Below are 20,985 nucleotides of genomic sequence, written 5' to 3'. Positions count from 1 at the left end.
ATTGAGCAAGAGCAGCTAAACCTGCCTCAAAGGACTAAGGAATCCTGGGAATTGTCATTTATTCTGGCACCAGAGCTCTCTCTAATAGAGAGCTCTCCATGTCTCCCAAAACTATAGTTTTGTCCCAGATTTCCCCAGCACTGAGTTAAAGCTGCCTCAAAGTACTAGGGAATCCTGGGAATTGTCATTTTTGATATGGTACCAGAGCTCACTCTGTGACAGAGAAGGCTCCATGTCTCCCAAACACTACAGTTCTCAGGATTCCCTAGCATTGAGCCAGGGCACTGAAAGGGGTCTCAAATTGGATGATTATATTTCTGCAGTGTGGTTTTTTGGGGACCTAAATAAATAAAGGCAAAGGCAAGCCCCGCCCTTCGGCCAGACTGATTGGCGGCTGGGGGTGATGGACAGCCAAAGTGGAGGAGCGGATTGGCCAGCTGGCTCGGCTGCTACCTGTTTGATGGGGGGCTCCTGGCTCTGGCTGGTCTCTCGCCTTCAAGTGGCGCCGAGGTTGGAGCAGCTGGAGGCAGAGAGAGAGGCAGAGGCAGAGGAGCCCGCGCTGCGCTGCCTCTGAGGAGCCCTGCAGGACCTGGCCGATGGAGTCGGTCCCTTGCCTCTGGTGGCCTCTGGGGTGGAGCCCCCATGGAGGGGTCCGGCTCCTGCTCCTCCTTTCCACCGTCCTCCTGGGCAGCAGCGGGTGAGTAGGCGGCGCCCTGCTTGCCTCAGGGGCTGGAAGGCTGAGGCTCTTTCTTTCCCTTACTTCTCATTAGGGGGAAAGGGAAAGGAAAGGGACAAGCTCTGCTGAGACCCACCTTGGGCAAGTCACACTCTCTCAGCCTCAGAGAAAGGCAGTGGCAGGTTTGGAGATCAGGGTTCACTTCTCAGCTTTGCTCTGCTGAGACCCACCTTGGGCAAGTCACACTCTCTCAGCCTCAGAGAAAGGCAATGGCAGGTTTGGAGATCAGGGTTCACTTCTAAGCTTTGCTCTGCTGAGACCCACTTTGGGCAAGTCACACTCTCTCAGCTTCAGAGAAAGGCAGTGGCAGGTATGGAAATCAGGGTTCACTTCTCAGCTTTGCTCTACTGAGACCCACTTTGGGCAAGTCACACTCTCTCAGCCTCAAAAGGAAGCCTCCTCTGCAGGGATCTTGGCCAAGATTGGGTCGCCCTAAGTCGGGAATGACTTGAAGGCACCCAACCACAACAGGAACTGCATCCACACTGGAGAAATAACCCAGTTTGGCACTGCTTTAAGAATCTTGGCTCAAGGCTATAGAATTCTGGGAACCGGAGTTTGTTTCTGGGCACCACAACAAACTCCAACTCCCAGAATTCCATAGCCTTGAGCCAAGACTCTTAAAGCGATGCCAAACCGTCTTATTTCTCCAGTGTGGATGAAGACAGCGCAAGAGGCTGCAGTGCTAAGCCAGCTTCTAAGTGCATTTCTTCTGAGTTTAGGATGGGGATTCTGGAAACAGCTATTACTTCTCTCTGACAAAATGTACTAGACTGGGTTTTTTCTTGAAAGCAACTCCAGTTGAAAGGGTGACCTATAAATTCGGAGTAAATATGGTTAGTATTGGGGGGATAGTTTTTAGGTAACTGGGCAGACTGGATCAATTTGGGCTTATTTTTTAAGGTGGTGATCTTGTCCCTCTTGGGAATGAATTCCACTGAGGTCTTTAGGAGTTTCTTCCACAAGTAAGTGTATTGGGGATGGCGGAGATTTGGGGGGAGCTTTCTTCACAGGCAATTCTTCTGGATTTCTTTCTCAAAAGAGCACTTTTGCCTCCATGCGGACTGAAGTTTACACTCTTTCTTTTGCTAACAGTGAAGTAAATGAAAATTCTGCAGTCCAGAGGTTTTGCTTCTGGCTGAGAAGCCTCGGTTTGGCAACTGATCTCACAAACCAAAAGGGAAATGATTGTATATATTAAAAAAGCATGTTTGCGCTCAGAAACCTTTGCTGTACTTCTGGGTCAGGAAACTCCAAGGCAGATTAATCTCTCTCCTCCCTCCACCTCCCTGTTTTTTTACCTAGCTTGGGATAGATTTTGGCTAGGCACCGGTGACAAATCTGTGCTCCTTGAATACACATGGAACAGCTGGGATGTTCTTACGGAAATTCGTGAAGCCTGTTGAATTGGTAAGGCGTACATGGGGAAGAGATTTCTAGGCTGAACCCTACGGAGGCTGTTGCTCACTGATCAATGTAAACATATTGCTTGTAAGTGCCCATGAAAGATTTAACGGGAAGGCAACCAAATCAATTATTCCCTTGCAATGAATTTAATAATTCATAAGTAATGTGCCTTTGTGCCAACAGTTTGTACTTTTCGTAAAGGTATTACATTTCAGTGCAAGTTAACAACGGACTGTCGCTCCTCTTTTAAGCAATACGGACCAAATTATCCATGCAGGTGGCAGGGTGGCATACACATAGCATATATGTGGTGTCTGGGGTGGTTAAAAATCCATGTAAATGTGTTACGTACTGCTTGAACTCCTCCATGCTCTGCTATCCTGTTTTAGCTGTCTCTGTGCAGATGTATCTCTCATCCTCAGAAGGCTGCTATAGGACACCAGCTGGAACATTATGGATTATTCCTTCACTTAGCTATATACAATACTTTGGGCTAACTTAAGTGGTGGTGGTGGTGGTGGGTTGGCTTTGGAAGATTATTGCACGATCTAGTTTTTTCAGAGGCATTCATGGAAATCATAGAAATGCAATTGCAGCGATACATCTTGGGAAAGAATGTTTGTGAACTTGCTGCTTTTTGGGTACCAAAAAGTGTGTGTGTGTGTGTGTGTGAGAGAGAGAGAGAGAGTACACATCTGTATCATTAACTAGTTGAAACAACTGCTGTGAAAGGCAAGGGGCATTAGTTTAGAAACTGGGTAAGAGAGGAAGTCAACCATGACAACAGGACTTGAAGATGAAAACTGACAAAGATTGGGGGAAATGGTTCGTTTAGGATAATTCAAGGTAATTATCTTAACATTTCAAAATTTGTAAGTAGAGGGGATGGTTGGTTGATACATGGTAAGGTGGGTTTTTTTAGTAGGGCAGCACTTTCTCAGCCCATTGGTCACTAGAGATGTAAATCTTTGCTAATTTCATTGTTGTGTGTAGAAAAGAAGGAATCAAAAAAATTCCTTCATTTTTTGAAAGTGTTTATACTTGTGTTTATTATTATTATTATTATTATTATTGAATTTTATGTCTTTTGAAGCATTTATTCACAAGAAAAGTTAGTGTAAGAAAGATGTTTTCTGCACGAAACATGTCGAGTAGATTTTTCACACAGAAGATATTTTTTAAAAAAAAACCCTTTTAAAATGAAGGAAAAAGATCTCACAGCAGTCAATCATTTTCTAGACATTGTGTCTCAATGTGCAGAGACATTCTTTTTCATTGATGAGGAAGATAAAAATGTGCAAGTATTATTCTTTACATCCCTTGCGCTCATTATATGAACACCTGCAGCTACATCAGCTGATTTTTTCTAAAGGCATGTCTTTCCCCATTAACTGGCTAATAGAAAAATGGTATTATGATGAGATTTTCTAAGCTAGGTACATGGACATATCTCCTGGAATTCTTAAACTTCTTGAGCAGCTGTCCTTTCCCAACCTACTGCCCTTCAGATCTCTTGGATAACCATGTCCATCATTCTCAGCCAGTGTTTCAACAGCGCCAGGTTGGTGGAAGTTACTGGGGTGTTTAATGTATTCTTAGCTCAGCAATGGTTGTGTAAAAGATGTACACTTACTTAATATCCTCTTAGCAAGTTTAAAATTTAGTGTACTTTCCCCATCCACACCTTCTTTATTCTTATTTTGTCAGCCTTAGAATCATAGAATCATAGAGCTGGAAGAGACCGCAAGGGCCATCCAGTCCAACCCCCTGCCGTGCAGGAAATCACAATCAAAGCATCCCCAACAGATCGCCAGCCAGCCAGCCTCTGTTTGAAGACCCCTAAGGAAAGAGATTCCACTACACTCTGAGGGAGTTTGCTCCACTGTCAAACAGACCTTACTGTCAGAAAGTTTCTCCTAATGTTGAGGTGGAATCTCTTTTCCTGTAGCTTGCATCCATTGCTCCATGTGCAGTTCTCTGGGGCAGCAGAAAACAAGATTGCTCCCTCCCCAACATGACATCCCTTCAAATATTTAAACAGGGCTGTCATATGGCCTCTTAACCTTCTCTTTTCCAGGCTAAACATCCCCAGCTCCCTAAGTAGTTCTTCATAGGACATGGTTTCCAGACCCTTCACCATTTTTGTCACCCTCCTTTGTTCACGTTCCAGTTTCTCAATGTCCTTTTTTAATTGTGGCAGGCAGTTCCACCAAGCCAAGCCTGTATTTTTGTTAAAGAAATAGACCAATTATCTCCAGCTTCAAACAACTCAGGGAGAAGAAAATCCTAACAAGCTTGATCTTAACTGGATAATTATCTAACTGGAACAGCAGGTGGTTCCTAGATCAATGAAGCGGTGAAAAGGAGCTATCCAAGGTGCTGGACCTTTTTAGGAACAGACTTCCAACACCCAGGTTAGCTCCTTTAAGGATTAGAACCTGGAGTGGATTCACTGCCACACCAATATGGAAGCTTCAAGCCAGCACAGTAGTTGAAAGGACATACATCTCAAAGTCTCTGATATATTGCTTTATATTTGTTTTAAGTTTCACCATGTTCATAAACCTACATGTCAATATATTTGTGGATGTATATGCCTTCAAATTGTTTATTGATTTACTGCGACACCACGAATTTCATAGGTTTCTCTTAGGCAAGAAATACTCAGAGGTGGTTTTGCCAGTTCTTTCCTCTCAAATGTAGCTGATATCACCCAGTATTCTTTAGACCATCCAAACACTAACCAGAGCTGACCCTGCTTCGCTTTCAGGATCAAACAGGTTCTGGTTCCTTTAAGGTATTTAGGCCTACCTAGTATGCTGCTCAGTAAACTGGCCTTATTCAACTCTCAACACTGAAATATTCTTCTATGAAGTTGTCTATTCAGGTTTCCTTGTGAAGCAAATATACAACTCCAAACCTGCTCTAAGTGACCAAGTGGGTAAACATGTTTTTTCCCCATTTACTGATCTACAAATCCATTCATATCATTCTGTGTGTAAACATTTCAAGGCTGCCTACATAATATGCCTGTGATTGCCTCCATGGCAGGGGATGATGAAAGATAGGAAAGCCAGCACACTTAATTAGGAGAAATGAAGGTTGTAGCTCTATTATGGTAGTGTTATTTCTATAAGCCAGAGGTTTGTGTAATGACCATTAGGTACAGTGAGATGGAAGCCTCAGGTAGTAGATATTGAGGGCAAGGAGCAAGATGTTAAGGAAGCAAACTGTGTGCTCTACAACCTGCTCCACATCCTCTTAGCTACTTTCAGGAGGAGCTGGCAGCACTGAAGAAAGATGCCAGGGCCAGCCATGTTGTCTTTTGTAGGTTTGATGAGGTGCTCCACTGTGGTCTTGGTCTCAAGCAGCAGGATGTCATGTGAGTAGATCAGCCATGAGGATATGACTTTAAATTATTAAACTAGCATCTCCTGAACAAATGCATTATAACTAACAAAACTAGTGGACATTATGGAGAAGATAATATGCACTCATTTTTCATGATAGAAATTCCACCCATCTTTTCTATTCTATACAGGTTCATATCCACCACAGGTGAAGATAGAGATGATGCCAAAGAAAACCTTCTATTGTGTCAGTTTCTTTGTTCATATTTTGCTCCATAAACACTTTGTCTGTTCCACCATTGGCCGCTGAAGATCTTGCTATTCTAGAACAGTTGTGTGATGTTACCTCTTTCTTGAAAACCCACCATTTCCAGAAATTCTTTAGCATATGTCACTAGCACCGATATACTAATGTAGGGGCTGTGCAGACAGGCGGCCCCATGCCTCCCGTTTTTGCCATGGAAGGAGGCTGTGGGAACCAGACACCATGGCTTCCGGAGGGACGAAAAAGAACCCGCTTCTGGGTGAGTTCTTTTTGCGTCCCCGAAGGGGTGCCATGATGACACCCTTTGTGAGTAGTGCCATTTGGGCACTGCGCCCAAGGGACGTCATCATGGTGTGCCCTGTGTGTAGGGGTATGCACCATGATAGCAGTGGGGCGGCAGAACTAGGGATCAGAGCATGTGAATGCTCTGCCCTAGTTCAGCCCTAGTATGCAGTCAGGCTAGCACAAAATAATGGTCTGTACTGCCTCATAACTAAATATTATTCTCACTGATGAATACAATCAGCCCAGGTATTATGCAAGCTTGTATTGCATGTTTTCAGGTATTTTCCACTTCCTATAGCATGATTTTATGGTATACCTCTGCCAAAAGCTCTGGAGGACCTAGGGATTCCTTGAAAGAATGCTTCTCTAAGCATTTCTGGGTCAGTGTGACCTTTGTGGTCAACGTCTAGTGAAAGCATGCAATAGAATTATACTGGAGGACCTGGAAAATACCTAGAGAGAATACTTTGTCATTTTGGATAATAAAAATAAGATTCCAGTTTATACATGAAAATCATGTTACATGAAGGGTCTCAGAATGGATCACTTGCATAATTTGTGGACTGACTGAATGTAAATATAAATAGTTTGGGGCAGGGTTGGGCAACAGTGGCATTTCTTATGTTTTGGCTTACAACTGCCATTAGTCTTCTTAGCTTATGAAGATATATTGTCAGTTCAAAAACATTGAGAGGGCACTATTGTCAGAATCTTAATTAGGAGGATTAAGTATTACAGTGTATCTCAATCTTTCTACTTTAGAAAATGCTGTTTATATTGACTCTGTACATGATTTCTGGATGCCCCACCCATTGCAAAGTGTTTCTGAAGCATGTTTCAGAGTTCATGACTGGTTTAAATAAGGTACAGGCTTCTTGAAGTTTATCGTTGTCCAATATGAACTAAGAATCTATGGAAGAACTTAGCCGAAGTTTTCTTACTGGGGAAGGTTGACAGATTGCCCACCAGGACTGTTCCAAATAACTTGTTCAGCATTACTGATCTCCTTATGGAGGAATTCCTAATAAGCTGTCCAACAACTCCTTGTTCTGGAACTCAGGTCTAAAATTGTACTCAAGATAATTCAGAGGAAAGCATTTTAAGTGACTAAGAAAAAAAAGTATTAACTTTTAATTATTTAAGAAAACATAAAATGAAGTGTGTTCCTTCAAATGTTCTGTTGACTTATGGTGAACTAATGAATTTCATGGGATTTTCCTAAATAAATAATACTCAAAAGGTGGTTTGCTATTGCCTTCCTATGAGTAGCTGATAGCTTGGTATTAAATATAGTGAAATACATAAGGAAGTACAAAAAACATACTTGGTATGGGGTGGGGAATATAATATTCATTAGTTAATTGAATAATTTTGGTAATTTTTATAATCCAGTTTTTAGAAATCTTCATATAGCCATATATTTGTGAAAGAACAATCTACATGGTCTTTCTTTGAAAAAACATAATTTTCTTGATACAAAACAAACACATTAAAATTGATACAGCTGTTACATCTTGTTATATATCCTTAGCTGTGATGAATGATGTTCTCCATTTGATGCGACCTTGTTGGTAAGTAGCAAGCAGTCATCTGAAAACATTTGTGCAGTACGTTGCACTGTGAAAAACACTTGAAGTATGAACTGAGGAGGAAATGTTCCCATTAAAAAAGATATGTATATGACATAATTTCTTTACCAAGAAATTGTCCAGTTTTTTATGGGCTTAATTTAAATGGGAGAAAGGAAGCAAAATAAGATGTAAAGAAACTAAAAGGACATTTCTAGAACGGTTGGTCATTGCCATGTTGGTTTCCCATAGCAAAACTGTCTTATGCCACTTCAGATAGTAACAAATTCAAGGAGTCTCCTCCTTTGGAGGTTTTTTAACAGAGGCTGGATGGCCATCTGTTGGCAGGAGTTTGGACTGGATGGCTGTTGTGGTCCATATGATTCTATGATTATTGCTTTTATGATCTACACACAACATAGACACACACACTCACACACACACACACACAAGTTTGTATCTGCCTCCTCATAGCTCCAAGACTGCTAAAGCTAGACAACATGAATGCAAAACCTCCCCCCCCCCCCGCCAAACAGTGGGCATCTCAGGGTTTTTCGGTTTTTGTTTTTAATGGATTAGATACTGTTACATATAGATACCTATAGTTATCTATAGATACCTATAATCTACCTATAGGTATAATAAATACCTATAGATACTTATAATCTACAGGGCTTCACTGAGTCATTGGGTATCAATTAGTCACAAGGCCATTTAATGGTAACACACTTTTCATGGTAAGTAATCTACTGATGATGAAGAAGTCCGCAGAAGTAAAGTATCTCCTCATTCAGAGGAAGCCTTGAGTTTTGGTTTAAATATTTGCAGATGGTTATGGCTGTGGCTACAGAGGTCTGAGATACAAAAGCCTTCATTTCTGGTCTTTCCACTTCTGGAAAAGTACAGGCCTTAATGCTATGTAACTCAGATATCTGGTGAACTATGCCTATACTTTTCTTTAAGTATGTATCCATGTATGTCTGTACATATGTATACTATCATATTGTTGACATAGAAAAATGAAATTTGTCCCCTTTCAGAATTATTCTGTATTTCAGTCTTCAAGCTACTCTCTGTCCACTTAGCCAGACGTAAGCCCATTGAATTCAGTGGAGCTTATTTCTGACTGGATATGTATAGCATTGTAATGTTCATTGACTGTTTAAAAAGTAAGTAATTTCATATTGGAGGCAGAAAGGCTTCTGCATACATTTGGAGCCAATTGTTCCTAGATTCATACCTGAAAACAGAAGGCAGTTTGTTTCAGATTAAAGGCATTCTTGAGAGGTATTATTTAATTCTACCATTCCTGTTGTGGTATTTAGTATTTTAAATGTGTTTTTTCTTTAAAAAATAAAATAAAATAAAAACAAAAACCTGGATACATTTCTATGACTATGCTGGTTGGGGGATGGCAGAGCTGTAGCACAACACCTAACTTTTCCAATTTCTTTCTTTCTTTCTTTCTTTCTTTCTTTCTTTCTTTCTTTCTCTCTCCCTCTCTCCCTCTTTCTTTCTTTCTTTCTTTCTTTCTTTCTTTCTCTTTCTTTCAGCATAGGAACACTTTCCTCACATTAGCTCAGTTAATCCTTACAAGCAACCCTAAGCTTGATCTAAATATGAATGTTCCTGTTCTGCAAATGGGGTGTGGGCATAACACTCAGCATAGAGGCAGTTACATGATTTTGTATACTTCAAGCTTTGTAGTATCCCAAGCTTTGTAGCATCCCCATTCCTAGGAAAACTATACCTGTACAATATCCAAATGCATTTAGGGATTCTGTTGGTCTACTGGCCACCCCGTGCACTAACAGACTCCCTGGCCGAGCTGACACAGTTGGTCTTGGAGCTGGTGTTGGAGTCCCCTAGACTTCTTGTCCTGGGGGACCTCAACATTCCCATCGAGGCCAGCCACAGTCCAACTGGTGCAGCTCGGGAGTTCATGGCTACCATGACTGCCATGAGCCTGTCTCAACTGGTCACAGGGCCCACGCACTCTGCTGGTAATACGCTTGATATGGTCTTTTGCACGGACATGGAGATACTGTGGGCGGAGGTAACAAATATCTCCGCCTTGTCATGGATGGATCATTTCCTGGTAGAGGTCAAAATCAAGGCATCTACCCAGATCCCTCCCGGGGGTGGCGGACCTGTTAGGATGGTCCACCCTCGAAGGCTGATGGAACCCAAAAGGTTCCAAGAAGCCCCAGAGGGGTATATGGTTGGAACTGACGGCGATTCTGTTGATGCCCTGACTACCACCTGGGATACTGATCTCTCCAAGGCTATACACAGTATCGCTCCCAAGCGTCCTCTCAGACCTGCTTCCAAAAAACGGCCCTGGTATATGGAAGATCTCAGGGATAGGGAGTAGGTTTTGCGATGACTAGAGCGCAAATGGCGAAGACACCAGGACTTAGCCGACAAGGCATTCCTAGACTCTTTTTTGGAGGCCTATGGAGTGGCGATAAGCGCAGCAAAGAACTCGTTCTGTGCTGCGCGTATCGCGTCCGTGGAGTCGCGTCCGGCAGAGCTGTTCAGGTAGTGAGGGAGCTCACTCAGCTACCCTCCTCCCTGAACTCTATTTTGGAACCATCCAAGGCCTGCTGTGACGAGTTTAACAACTTCTTCGCGGATAAAAGCTCTCAGATAAGGGCTGATCTCGACGCCAGCATTTCTTCAGGAACCAGAGTAGAGGTCTCCAGAGCTTCCGTGGGCTCAATTGTACTGGATCATTTTGAGTCGGTGAGTACTGAGGAAGTGGATAAGATCCTTCAAAGTGTTAGGAAGACAACATGCTCTCTCGATCCCTGTCCCTTGTGGCTAGTGGCTCGGGGGGGGGCTGTAACCATCATGTTGCGCCGCATAATCAATGCATCATTCAGGGAAGGGCGATTTCCATCCAGGTTAAAATTGGCCATAGTAAAACCGCTGTTAAAAAAGCCCTCCCTAGACCCCCTGATGCATAATAATTATTGACCTGTTTCGCTGCTACCTTTTTTGGGGAAGGTGATCGAGAGGGCAGTTGCAATCCAGCTTCAATCGGTCTTGGATGATACTGATTTTCTAGACCCATTTCAAACTGGCTTCCGGGCGGGCTATGGAGTTGAGACTGCCATGGTCGCCCTGGTCGATGATCTCCATCTGGGCATGGACAGGGGTAGCGCGACCCTGTTAGTGCTCTTAGACATCTCAGCGGCTTTCGATACCATTGACCATGGTATCCTTCTGGAACACCTGAGGGAGTTGGGTATCGGGGGCACTGCGCTCCAGTGGTTTCGTTCCTACCTCTCGGGTAGGCTCCAGATGGTGCAGCTGGGGGACGTGTGCTCCGATAAGAGGGCACTTACATCTGGTGTCCCTCAAGGAGCCATTTTGTCCCCCATGCTATTCAACATTTACATGAAACCACTGGGAGAGATCATACGGAGACACGGGGCAAGGTGTTATCAGTACGCTGATGACACCCAAATATGTTTCTCTGTGTCTCCGACTGATGCAGAGACCAAGGATGGCATCTCTCCTCTAAATGCCTGTCTGGAGTTGGTAATGGGCTGGATGAGGGAAAACAGACTCAGTTTGAATCCAGAGAAAACGGAAGTGCTCGCGATAGGTTCCCTGGGCCCGGGGAAGGATATTTGTCCACCTGTCCTGAACGGGGTCACGCTCCCCTTGAAGGACTCTGTTCGCAGTCTGGGGGTGCTTCTGGACTCGTCGCTCCGCCTTACATCTCAGATGGATGCGACGGTCAGGAGCACCTGTTATCAGCTTTGGCTGATACACCAGCTGCGACCCTACCTGGGCCGGGGGGACCTTGAAAGGGTGGCACATGCTCTGGTGATCTCTCGGTTGGATTTCTGTAATGCGCTCTACTTGGGGCAACCCTTGTACCATACTCGAAACTACAACTGGTTCAGAACATGGCAGCAAGACTGGTCACTGGATCCTCCAGGACCAGCCACATAACACCTGTCTTGAAAGATCTACATTGGCTGCCTATTCACTTCCGGGCGCAATACAAGGTGTTGGTTATAACCTATAAAGCCCTAAATGGCCTGGGCCCAGGGTACTTGGAGGACCGCCTCTCCCCATACAATCCGCCCCGTGCTCTCAGATCAGCCGAGAAGCAACTGTTGAGGATTCCAGACACAAAATATGCTGCAACTGCTCAGAGGGCGTATTCTATCTCGGCCCCGCAGCTCTGGAACTCTCTTCCCGGTGAGCTCCACTCAGTCACCTCCCTTGACCAATTTAGGAAGAGGTTAAAAACCTTCTTCTTCGAACAAGCCTTTCCCCAGACATTGTAACATCTGTTATTTCCACACTGCACATGCACTTTTGAGTCAGCTAGTCTGTATGTTTTAGCTTGTATTTTTTAACCTTGTTTTAATTGTTTTTATATTGATGTATTGATTGACTGTTGTTATTGTATACAACCATGTTACCCGCTTTGATCTACCCAGGAAAAGCGGGCTACAAATAAATGATTTATTTATTTATTATTATCTGAGGAAGGACACTTAAGTCTGCGAAAGCTCATGCTCCCAATTTCTTTCTTTTAGTTAGTCTCAAAGGTGGTACAAGATCTCTCTACATTCTGCACCTTCTGTAACTCTTAAAGGTAGAAGAGGTCTGTGAGGACAAAAGTTCTGCACAAAATACCTAGTTCTGCAAGCTGTGCCCCTATAAATTACAATAAAAGAAGAAGTGGAAGACAGTCAATAAAGCTATTTTAAAAGGATTGCTGCTGAGTAAGAAGGTAGGAGTGAGTGATGATGCACATGTATGATGGTCAACACTATCATGATCTGCATAATGAGGAAACAATCTGCATAATAAACATTTGTGGCACTATATATTCAAGGAACTAGAACAGGGGAACCCAAACTGGGAGAGAAACACTTGCAGTCTGGTAATGATGGGGAGGAGAGTTAGGAGAGGGAAGGAAGGTTGAGCACCAAGGAAGAAGAGGGGAAAGACTATGGGAGAGAAAAAAAGATTATATTCAAGGGATGAAGGAGAAGTGTGGGATTTTATCCCAGATGATATTAGTCCAACCTGAATGAATAGTGTAGCAGAGTAAGAGAATGATCAAAGAGAAAGAAAGAGGAGGGGAAGGAAGGAAGAAATAGCATTGGGATAGTGGTGGGATGGCAGGTTAGAATCTAGTGAGGCTGATGGCATTTGCTAATGCACACAGAGTACATAAAGGAAGGGATGGTAGCTGTAAGATTAGAAGGAACTGAAATGTAGGACATACAGTCAGTGGTAATCTTGCTATTGCAGTAGCTATTCATAAAGTGCTACTGACAACATAAATATGCTGTCTCTGGGTAAACTACATAATTCACTAGTGTGATTATTTAGAAAAATGGTTATCCCAATTGAGACTGCTGGAGACGCAATTTAACTCATTGAGAAGTTGTAACAGTCTCTCTTTCTAATCATCCTTAAAAGTTTATCTGTTCCACAGTGGTCACTTTGAAGTAAGTAACACAAGAACCTCAGGTCATAGAAGATACCCCTGTCTAATTTTCAGGGATCCTTCTCTTTCCACCATAGCCTGTTCTATTCAGCTAGGTCTCTCAAACTTCTGTGCACTATTTTGGGAGTGGATGTGGGACTGCTGTGGGGTGGATGTTGAAGTGTGTTTAACTCTGCCAGGCTGCATGCACATAAATCTGAACCCAACCGACAGCCATGTGTAAGCTTGCATTTAAATGTTGGTATTCTGTGTCTTCAGGTTTACTCCAACTTATGGCCCCCAATAATAGGATTTTCTTGGCAAAACTTCTTCAGAAGATACTTGCTGTTACTTTTCTCTCAGACTGAAAATGTGTGACTTGCCCAAGATTGCCTAGTGGATTTCCATGGCTGAGTGGGGATTGAAACCCTGATCTCCTGGAGTTCCAGTCCATCACACAAACCTTTGTGTAAAATCGCCTCTCATATGTATACAAAGCTTAGCAATCAGTGCAATTTTCCAGAACCTATGTAAGGCGGGGGGAGGGGGGAGACTATTTTTCTTTCTGCTTTAGCAAGCTAGTCACCAGGGCTGTTCTTTTCTCCTTAAAGAGGCCACTTACTATTGTATACTTGAATGCTGATCATCATGTTTGAATCCCTGATCAGGCAATGCATGTCTGTAGTACCCTTGCTCTAAACAAAACTGGTCACTTGTGTGTGACTGTGTATATATCATTCTTGTTTACATCAGTTGTCCTATGACAGAAGTATACTTTTATGACCAAGGTCAGTCTTCTCCATAGTGTGCCTTCTAGACATTTGTACTACTGCTCCCATAATCCCAGGCCATGCTTGCTTGTTCTGATAAATGAGTTGTAGTCCAAACCATCTGAAGCACACCATCTATGTTGGGACAAACTGGCCTAGCGATCTAGTTTCCTGTGCAAAAGTAGCACCACAGTGTACAACAACTTCTCTGCTGGCTCTCATCAGGAGAATGTGACTGCACATTGAAGTGTCCCACAGTCAATGGCTTCATTTCTTCCTGAATGAATAATAGAGACCTCCTTCTCTGTAGTAGCATTACACTTGATTTCTGTAATAGAAGTGTTGAATAAAAATGGAGCATTTGCATACACAATTTTAAGTGAAAAAAGCCCCTCTCAACTGGGATACATGTACTATGTTATATGAACAAGCATCTTCCATGAAAAGGATGAAAACATAAATTTCAATTAGCAGATATTAGCTACATCATTTTGTGTATTATTGGAAGGCACACAAATTGATGAGTTTAAGAGGAATGAAACCGTTTGCAGTAAATGGCTAAAATTGTACAGTGAAATGCATTTAAACCAAATTTGTACATTCTAGATAGGTGTTTAATTTTCCAGTCTTTTTATCCATCATCAACTCACAATAATCAGACCACTTGGAATAAATGCTTTTTTTTTTTACTACAACTACCAGAGGTTCTAGCCATATAGGTAGTGTTAGCTTGGAGATTTGGGGAGTTGTAGTCCAAGTAAGCTACCTTCCCAGACCAGCCTACTTCAAATATCAAACTCCTAAATGAAAAGAACTATAGAAAAAAGCATGGAACTATGTCCTGGTTATTTTAAAGCGTTCCATTTGAAATGTGGGATCATAATCATGCATAACCACCTGGATGTTGGATATGGATTATTTACTTCCCTGAAGACTTTTCTGTATAAGAAATGGGTTGAAAGATTTCCTAAGGTACCGCAAGAATTTGGGATTCAATAATGCATCGCTGTCATTCATCTCCACACAGGCTACTGTCAATGTTGCTTCTTGTATTATATCTTTCTTACTGTGTGAAATATCCAGTTTTTTCCAGGTAGGGCTGAAGATTTCTTTCCATTGTTCTACATATGGAATTCAAACAACGGCAATTGAATTTTACTTTAGTGCTTTTTAATGGGGAAGTATTCTGCAGGATAGCTTAGAGAATATAGAACAGGTTGTTTGGCACACCTAATGCTGTTCTCCATCACACCTGCCTGCATCTGCCACCTGAGGTAGCTGCCTCTCTAAGCATAATGGCCTGCCCTTTCCTTATTTCCAATTCTTGAAAGCTGTTTGTATGCTTATTTTTGATACTTGCCATTGACTTGTTCCCATTCTACCCATCCCATCATCAGTTTTTATAGCAAATGGACTGCTGGAATGAGACTTAGCAGATCCAGGTTCAAGTCCCCACTAAGCCTTGAAACTCACTGTGTGAATTCCAGCCATTTGTTCACATTGACCTACCTACATCTAGCAGGGATATGTGGCAAGCAGCTGACTGAAAGAAAGGTGGTGCATAAATTTAACTAACAAATAAATTTACTTGAGAACTATAAACTGTATATCCTGATTTGGCAATGCTGGGCAAAAGTTGCTGAGGCTGTGAGGTTGATAAATAAAAAACCTTGCTGTACATATGTGTGCTTAGGAGAGAGAAATGAATCAATTGAATGTCAGTTGCAATTAATATGTAGAATCAGAGGCAAAAACAGAAATGTATGTATCTTAATTTACCGAAAGTGTAAACATCCTCCTAATAAATTTTATTCCCATATTGTGCTTGAGCTATTCTCTAATAGATGTATTTCATCTAATCCTGAGCAAGAGCCTGGAGGAGAGGTGGTAATAAATGACAATGGAAATCACTGAAGAAAAGACAAATGTCCAGTGGGAGATGATGACTGGTCACAAAAATAAAGGCGGTGATTCAGCATCCTGTTAGGGCATACCTGAAATCTAATTTCAGAGCTTGGAAAAGTTATTCTGGTTAGGAGACTGTGGGGGTTGTAGTCAGAAAACACAACTTTTCTCACCTCTATCTAATTTATATACTTCCAGGACATGGCTGAAATGCTCTGATTTGAAAGGACGCATAGTGCTCTTGACTTGGATGGCTTCTATCCTATGGAATTGCTCATGTACGAGGATGGGAGTGTCAGGATAATTATGCAGTAGGCTGCTTCTATATGGCCAACAAAAAAAGCACTGCAGTATGCACTTTCTTGGCACAATGTGTAGAGGTGGTAGGAGCAAGTAAATACTGACTGATCACAGACATTGCCAGGGCCCTGTGAGCTAATGTTAGTATGTTACATCTGCTCTTAAGCTGCACTTAAGACTTTTTACATGGCTTGGGTCCAGCATACTTGAGGGAATGCCTCCTCCCATACAATCCTTCCCGCGCACTCAGATCCACGGGGAGGAACCTACTCCAGCCAAAGAAAACCAGGCTGCCACTCTTAAAATATGGAATGACCTGCAGGAAGAGATCTGCCATATTACATCTTTAGAGGTGTTTAAAAAGGCGATAATGATGGATCTCTTCAGGCAGGCCTTTCCAGACTAACCTCCAGCTGAATTAACCAAGTTGATCCATTCACTCTTTTACCACCTCTCCTGATGGTCTCTTGGAATAATTTGACCTGTGTTGATCCTTAGTTACAAAATTTGTAACTAAGTACACTATACTGGGGATATTGTATTGTGTCTTGTTGTTTATGTGCAATTTTAGCAGAAGGAAGGAGGGTTAAAGGGATTAGGGAATTTTAGTATTGTCTGTATATCTGTTTTATTGGACTGTTGTTACCCGCCAAGATCCCGGAAGGGAGAGGCGGGATATAAATAAATATTTTATTATTATTTATTTATTTTTGGCCTGGAAGCACCTGAAAATTGCTGCATACCTGGGCCTTGCATGTAATGTAAAATCAGAACATAAATATAAAAAGTATAGATTTGAGCATCAGAGAGTTACCTAAAAACAACAGCAACAACAACACTTCCTAGAATCTCTTAGCCACCAGGGCATTGGGAGTTGTGCCAAATCCCAAGCTGTGAGCTGTGACTTCAGGATCTGTTAGAGTAATGCTATAGAGCAACAATGTGCTGTTCATAGTTGCTGCTTATATTGGTGGCATCTTCTTTAGCTGATGAATTTCTATTTTCTGTTTTATGTCTTTGTGAGATTTGTTAAACAAAATGCTTTACCATTGGAGAGAACAACCAAAGTCCTCCAGATGTTGTTGCACTATACAGTTTCCATCAGCTCTAGCTAGGAAAGCCATTAATGTGGCATTATGGAATTGTAGCCACAAAAAACCTAGAGTGCCATGGTTGTGCCTACTTGCATTACAGATTGACAGACTGAAGTATCAAATTTGATTAAGTGTGTACGATTTGAAGTTATTTTTGTACTATTCGGTAGTATTGTTACTTTATTATGACCTGCATGTGGCTGTTTTGTTTAACTTGGGAAATGTAAATTGGATAATGAGGGAGGGGTGTGTGTGTTTGGGGAGGAGATATGTTAAAATCCAATTTGGACTCTGTTTGGGATGCAGACATAGGCCCAATACAGCCAGAGTGGAAGTGCTGTCCTTGGGCCAAAACTAGGGCTGGGGAGCGAGCAGCAACTGCATGCTCCCCAGCCCTAGTTTGTCTGGCCATTTTGGAAGCGCACCGTCCATACAAAGTGTGGGATGATGACGTCATGAACGTGCCACCTCCACACAGACCGGCGCGCCTTTCTCCTCTTCGTCGCGCTTGTCAGGGTGTTCGGAGGCATAAAGCCCCATGGACATCTCTTTCCCACATTTTGCCGCTTCTCCATGGCCTGGAAAAGCAGCAGATTGGGGCCTCTGGGCTGCCAGTGAAGATGCCCTGCCCCCAACCCGGCACAGAAAGGGGAGGCTGTGGACCGCCCCTTTTCCACGTTCTGTACTGAGCCAAAGTTAGGTACACTTTAGTCCCATTATGATGTGACAAATAACTAGAGTTGCTGTCAGTTTAAGGCAACTTTGGGAGTTATTTCCTGGTCAACTTCACAGCAAGAAAGAAGAGGTGAAGAGGTTCAATATCATAGAATCATAGAGTGGGAAGAGACCACAAGGGCCATCCAGTCCAGTCCCATTCTGTCCTGCAGGAACTCTCAGTCAAAGCATCCCTGACAGATGGTCATCCAGCATCTGTTAAAAGAACTACAAGGTAGGAGACTCCATCACTCTCCGAGGGAGTGTGTTCCACTGTCAAACAGCACTTACTGTCAGGAAGTTCCTCCTAATGTTGAGGTGGAATCTCTTTTCTTGCAGTTTGCATCCATTGCTCCGTGTCCTGTGAAGCAGCAGTAAACAAGCTTGCTCACTCCTCAATATGGCATCCCTTTAAATATTTAAACATGGCTGTCATGTCGCCTCTAAGCCTTTTCTTCTCCAGGCTAAACATCCCCAGTTCCCTAAGTCGTTCCTCATAGGGCATGGTTTCCAGACCCTTCACCATTTTAGTCACCCTCCTTTGGACATGCTCCAGTTTCTCAATGTCCTTTTTGAATTGTGGTGCCCAGAAATGGACACAATATTCCAGGTGGGGCCTGACCAGAGCACAATATAGTGGTACCATTACTTCTCTTGATCTATAGACTATACTTTTATTGATGCAGCCTAAAATTGCATTGGTCTTTTTAGCTGCCACATCGCACTGTTGACTCATGTTCAACTTGTGGTCTTCTTGGACTCCTAGATCCCATTCTCACATAGTCTCATTCAGCCAGGTGTCCCTTATCCTACTTTTACTAGAAATAAATATTAAGATCAGTTTTGGAGGTTCTTATTTAGGTGAACATTTGAACAACTTGGAGGGAACAAAATATTTCAATAAGCTTAACAAGGCTTACCAAAATGACAGACAGCCGGAGTGGGGAAAATTTGATCCTCCAGATATTTTAGACAGAATTTCCCAATCTTCATCTCTGTAGTCAATACGGCCAATGTGAGGAATTGTGGAACTGCAGGCCAAAAGCTCTGGAAGGCCAAAGTTTCCCCAAAATGGACAAATAATCTTTTGATAATTTATACATTAGGCAGTTTATTATGGTGTGGGGTAGTGGATTGAGTGTTAGACTACAACTCTGGAGATCAGTGTTTGATTCCCTGCTTGGCCATGGAAACCCACTGGGTGACCTTGGGCAAGTCACACATTCTCAGCCCCAGAAAACTCTGTGATAGGTTCAGTTTGCATTAGGGTCACCATAAGTCAGAAATGACTTGAAGGTACACAAGTACAAATACGTCTTACTAGCATGTGTTTACAAAACTTTTGTTCATATTAATTTCACCTCACTTCATCCTTAGAAGGATACAACCTAAACTGCTTAATACTTCCAACGCTGCAATTTTGTCTTAATATATAGTATGTTATTTCATATGTTGAATTATGCATGAGAACATATATTTATATTGATTACATATTAAATATACATTGAGCTATATAAACTTAGTAATTCTTTGATCTGTGATTTCTATAGAAGTTTGCTAGAACCAAGCTATACTTGTGTCTTTTAACAGATTAATGTGTCTACCACTGTGAATCCACAGTTCATTAAAAAAAATGCAGAAACCAGCAGCAGAAAATGAAGTGTTCCACTCAGTTATCACTGTAGAAGTTCTCCAGAATCATGCCTGTCTATGCTTCAGTGTGATATCTAAAGAAATAAGTATTTATATTGGCCAATAAACCAAAATTAGAAATGATTTGAAGTGGCTTAAAAAATAACTTAATAGAGTAGATCAGTGGTAAAAATCATACCATCCTCCAGATGTTTTTGGATTGCAACTCTCAACATTCCTTACCATTGGGATAGGGATGCTCAGAGTTGCAGTTTAATAACTTCCAACATTTAGAAGCCTGCCCACCCATGGAGTAAATGAAAGAGTGGCATTAATACCTCTGCCTTCTTCACCAGCTACAGAAAGGTTTTTTGGGGGTGTTTTTTCCCCTATGGGTCTTTCTGTTAGAAAGCAAGCAAGCAATACACTGCCATGGGGCTTTTGCACATGAAAATTCTGATACTCTGGAATGGAATACATTGGGTCCTCGCCTTATGCGGGGGATCCGTTCCGGATCCCTCCACGTAAGGCGAATTCCGCCTATGCTCGAGCCCCATTGGAAACAATGGGGCTCGTGCGCGGGGACGCAGCGGCGCAGGTGCGCGCGGGGCGCAACGGGTGCGCACGCCCATTCAATTGAATGGGACGTGCCGCCCCTTCTGCCCCGCGTGCGCACCGCGGCTTGAGCGCATATGCTCCAGGCCGCGTATGGCGCGCCCGCGTATGGCACGGGCGCACTGTAGAATACTTTTTCCCAAAAAAAGCTGGTTTTTCTCTATGCAGAGAAGTTGGAGCCCTGGTGGTGCAATGGTTAAATGCCAGTACTGCAGCCAAGTTTCTATGTTGGACTCCAGGGAGGGCTCCAGAGTCCACTCAGCCCTCCATACTTTTACAGGTTGATAAAACGAGTACCCAGATTGTTGGGATCAATTGGCTTACACATTGTAAATCCCTTAGAGGTTGCTAGTTCACTGATAAGCAGTATAGAAATTTACTTGCTATTGCTATTGCTATTGTTCCTTTCTAATAGTAAATGAGAATGCAACTGAACACATTATTCTTTCCAATAAATGTCATCTACAGAGCCATGTCATGTAGTGGTTTGAATGTTGTACTAGAACTCTGAAAGATCAGAATCAAACTCCCTGCTCAGCCCATGGAAACCAACTTTGGAAAATCACATTCTCTCAGCATTGGGCAAATTACATTCTCTGAGCCTCAAAGAAGGGCAATGCCAAACACTTTTGAACAAATTTTGCCAAGAAAACCCTGTGATAGAGCCTCCTTATGGTCACCATGAGTTGGAAACTACTTGAACGCAGACAACAATGGCATGTTATCTAATAGGTCCAGTATTGCAAAGTCTTATTATGATTATTCATTTGATCTGGGCTGTCAGCATGAAATATTGGCAACTGATCTTTAGTCATCTTCATAGAAGAACCTCATGAGATAAAGGGAATAGATGCTTAAGCCACACTAACCTTATTGCTGA

At 42.5% G+C, this 20,985-nt stretch overlaps 1 protein-coding gene across 1 annotated transcript in view; it reads left to right on the top strand.

The window, feature by feature from the left end:
• The first annotated feature begins 592 nt into the window (after positions 1-592).
• The window catches only part of GABRG1 (gamma-aminobutyric acid type A receptor subunit gamma1), a 112,881-nt gene continuing 92,488 nt past the window's right edge, over positions 593-20,985 (top strand). Inside the window, exon 1 of the mRNA XM_089525187.1 lies at positions 593-697. Within this exon, the coding sequence (XP_089381313.1) occupies positions 597-697 (101 nt within the window). The 5' untranslated portion in view covers positions 593-596. The remainder of the gene's footprint in view (positions 698-20,985) is intronic.

This window comes from Sceloporus occidentalis, unplaced genomic scaffold (genome assembly GCF_023333645.1).
Source record: "Sceloporus occidentalis isolate IW3139 unplaced genomic scaffold, rSceOcc1.0.p SCAF_5, whole genome shotgun sequence".
Taxonomy (NCBI): domain Eukaryota; kingdom Metazoa; phylum Chordata; class Lepidosauria; order Squamata; family Phrynosomatidae; genus Sceloporus; species Sceloporus occidentalis.
Note: the sequence above shows the minus strand (reverse complement) of the source record. Positions and strands in the feature narration are given on the sequence as shown.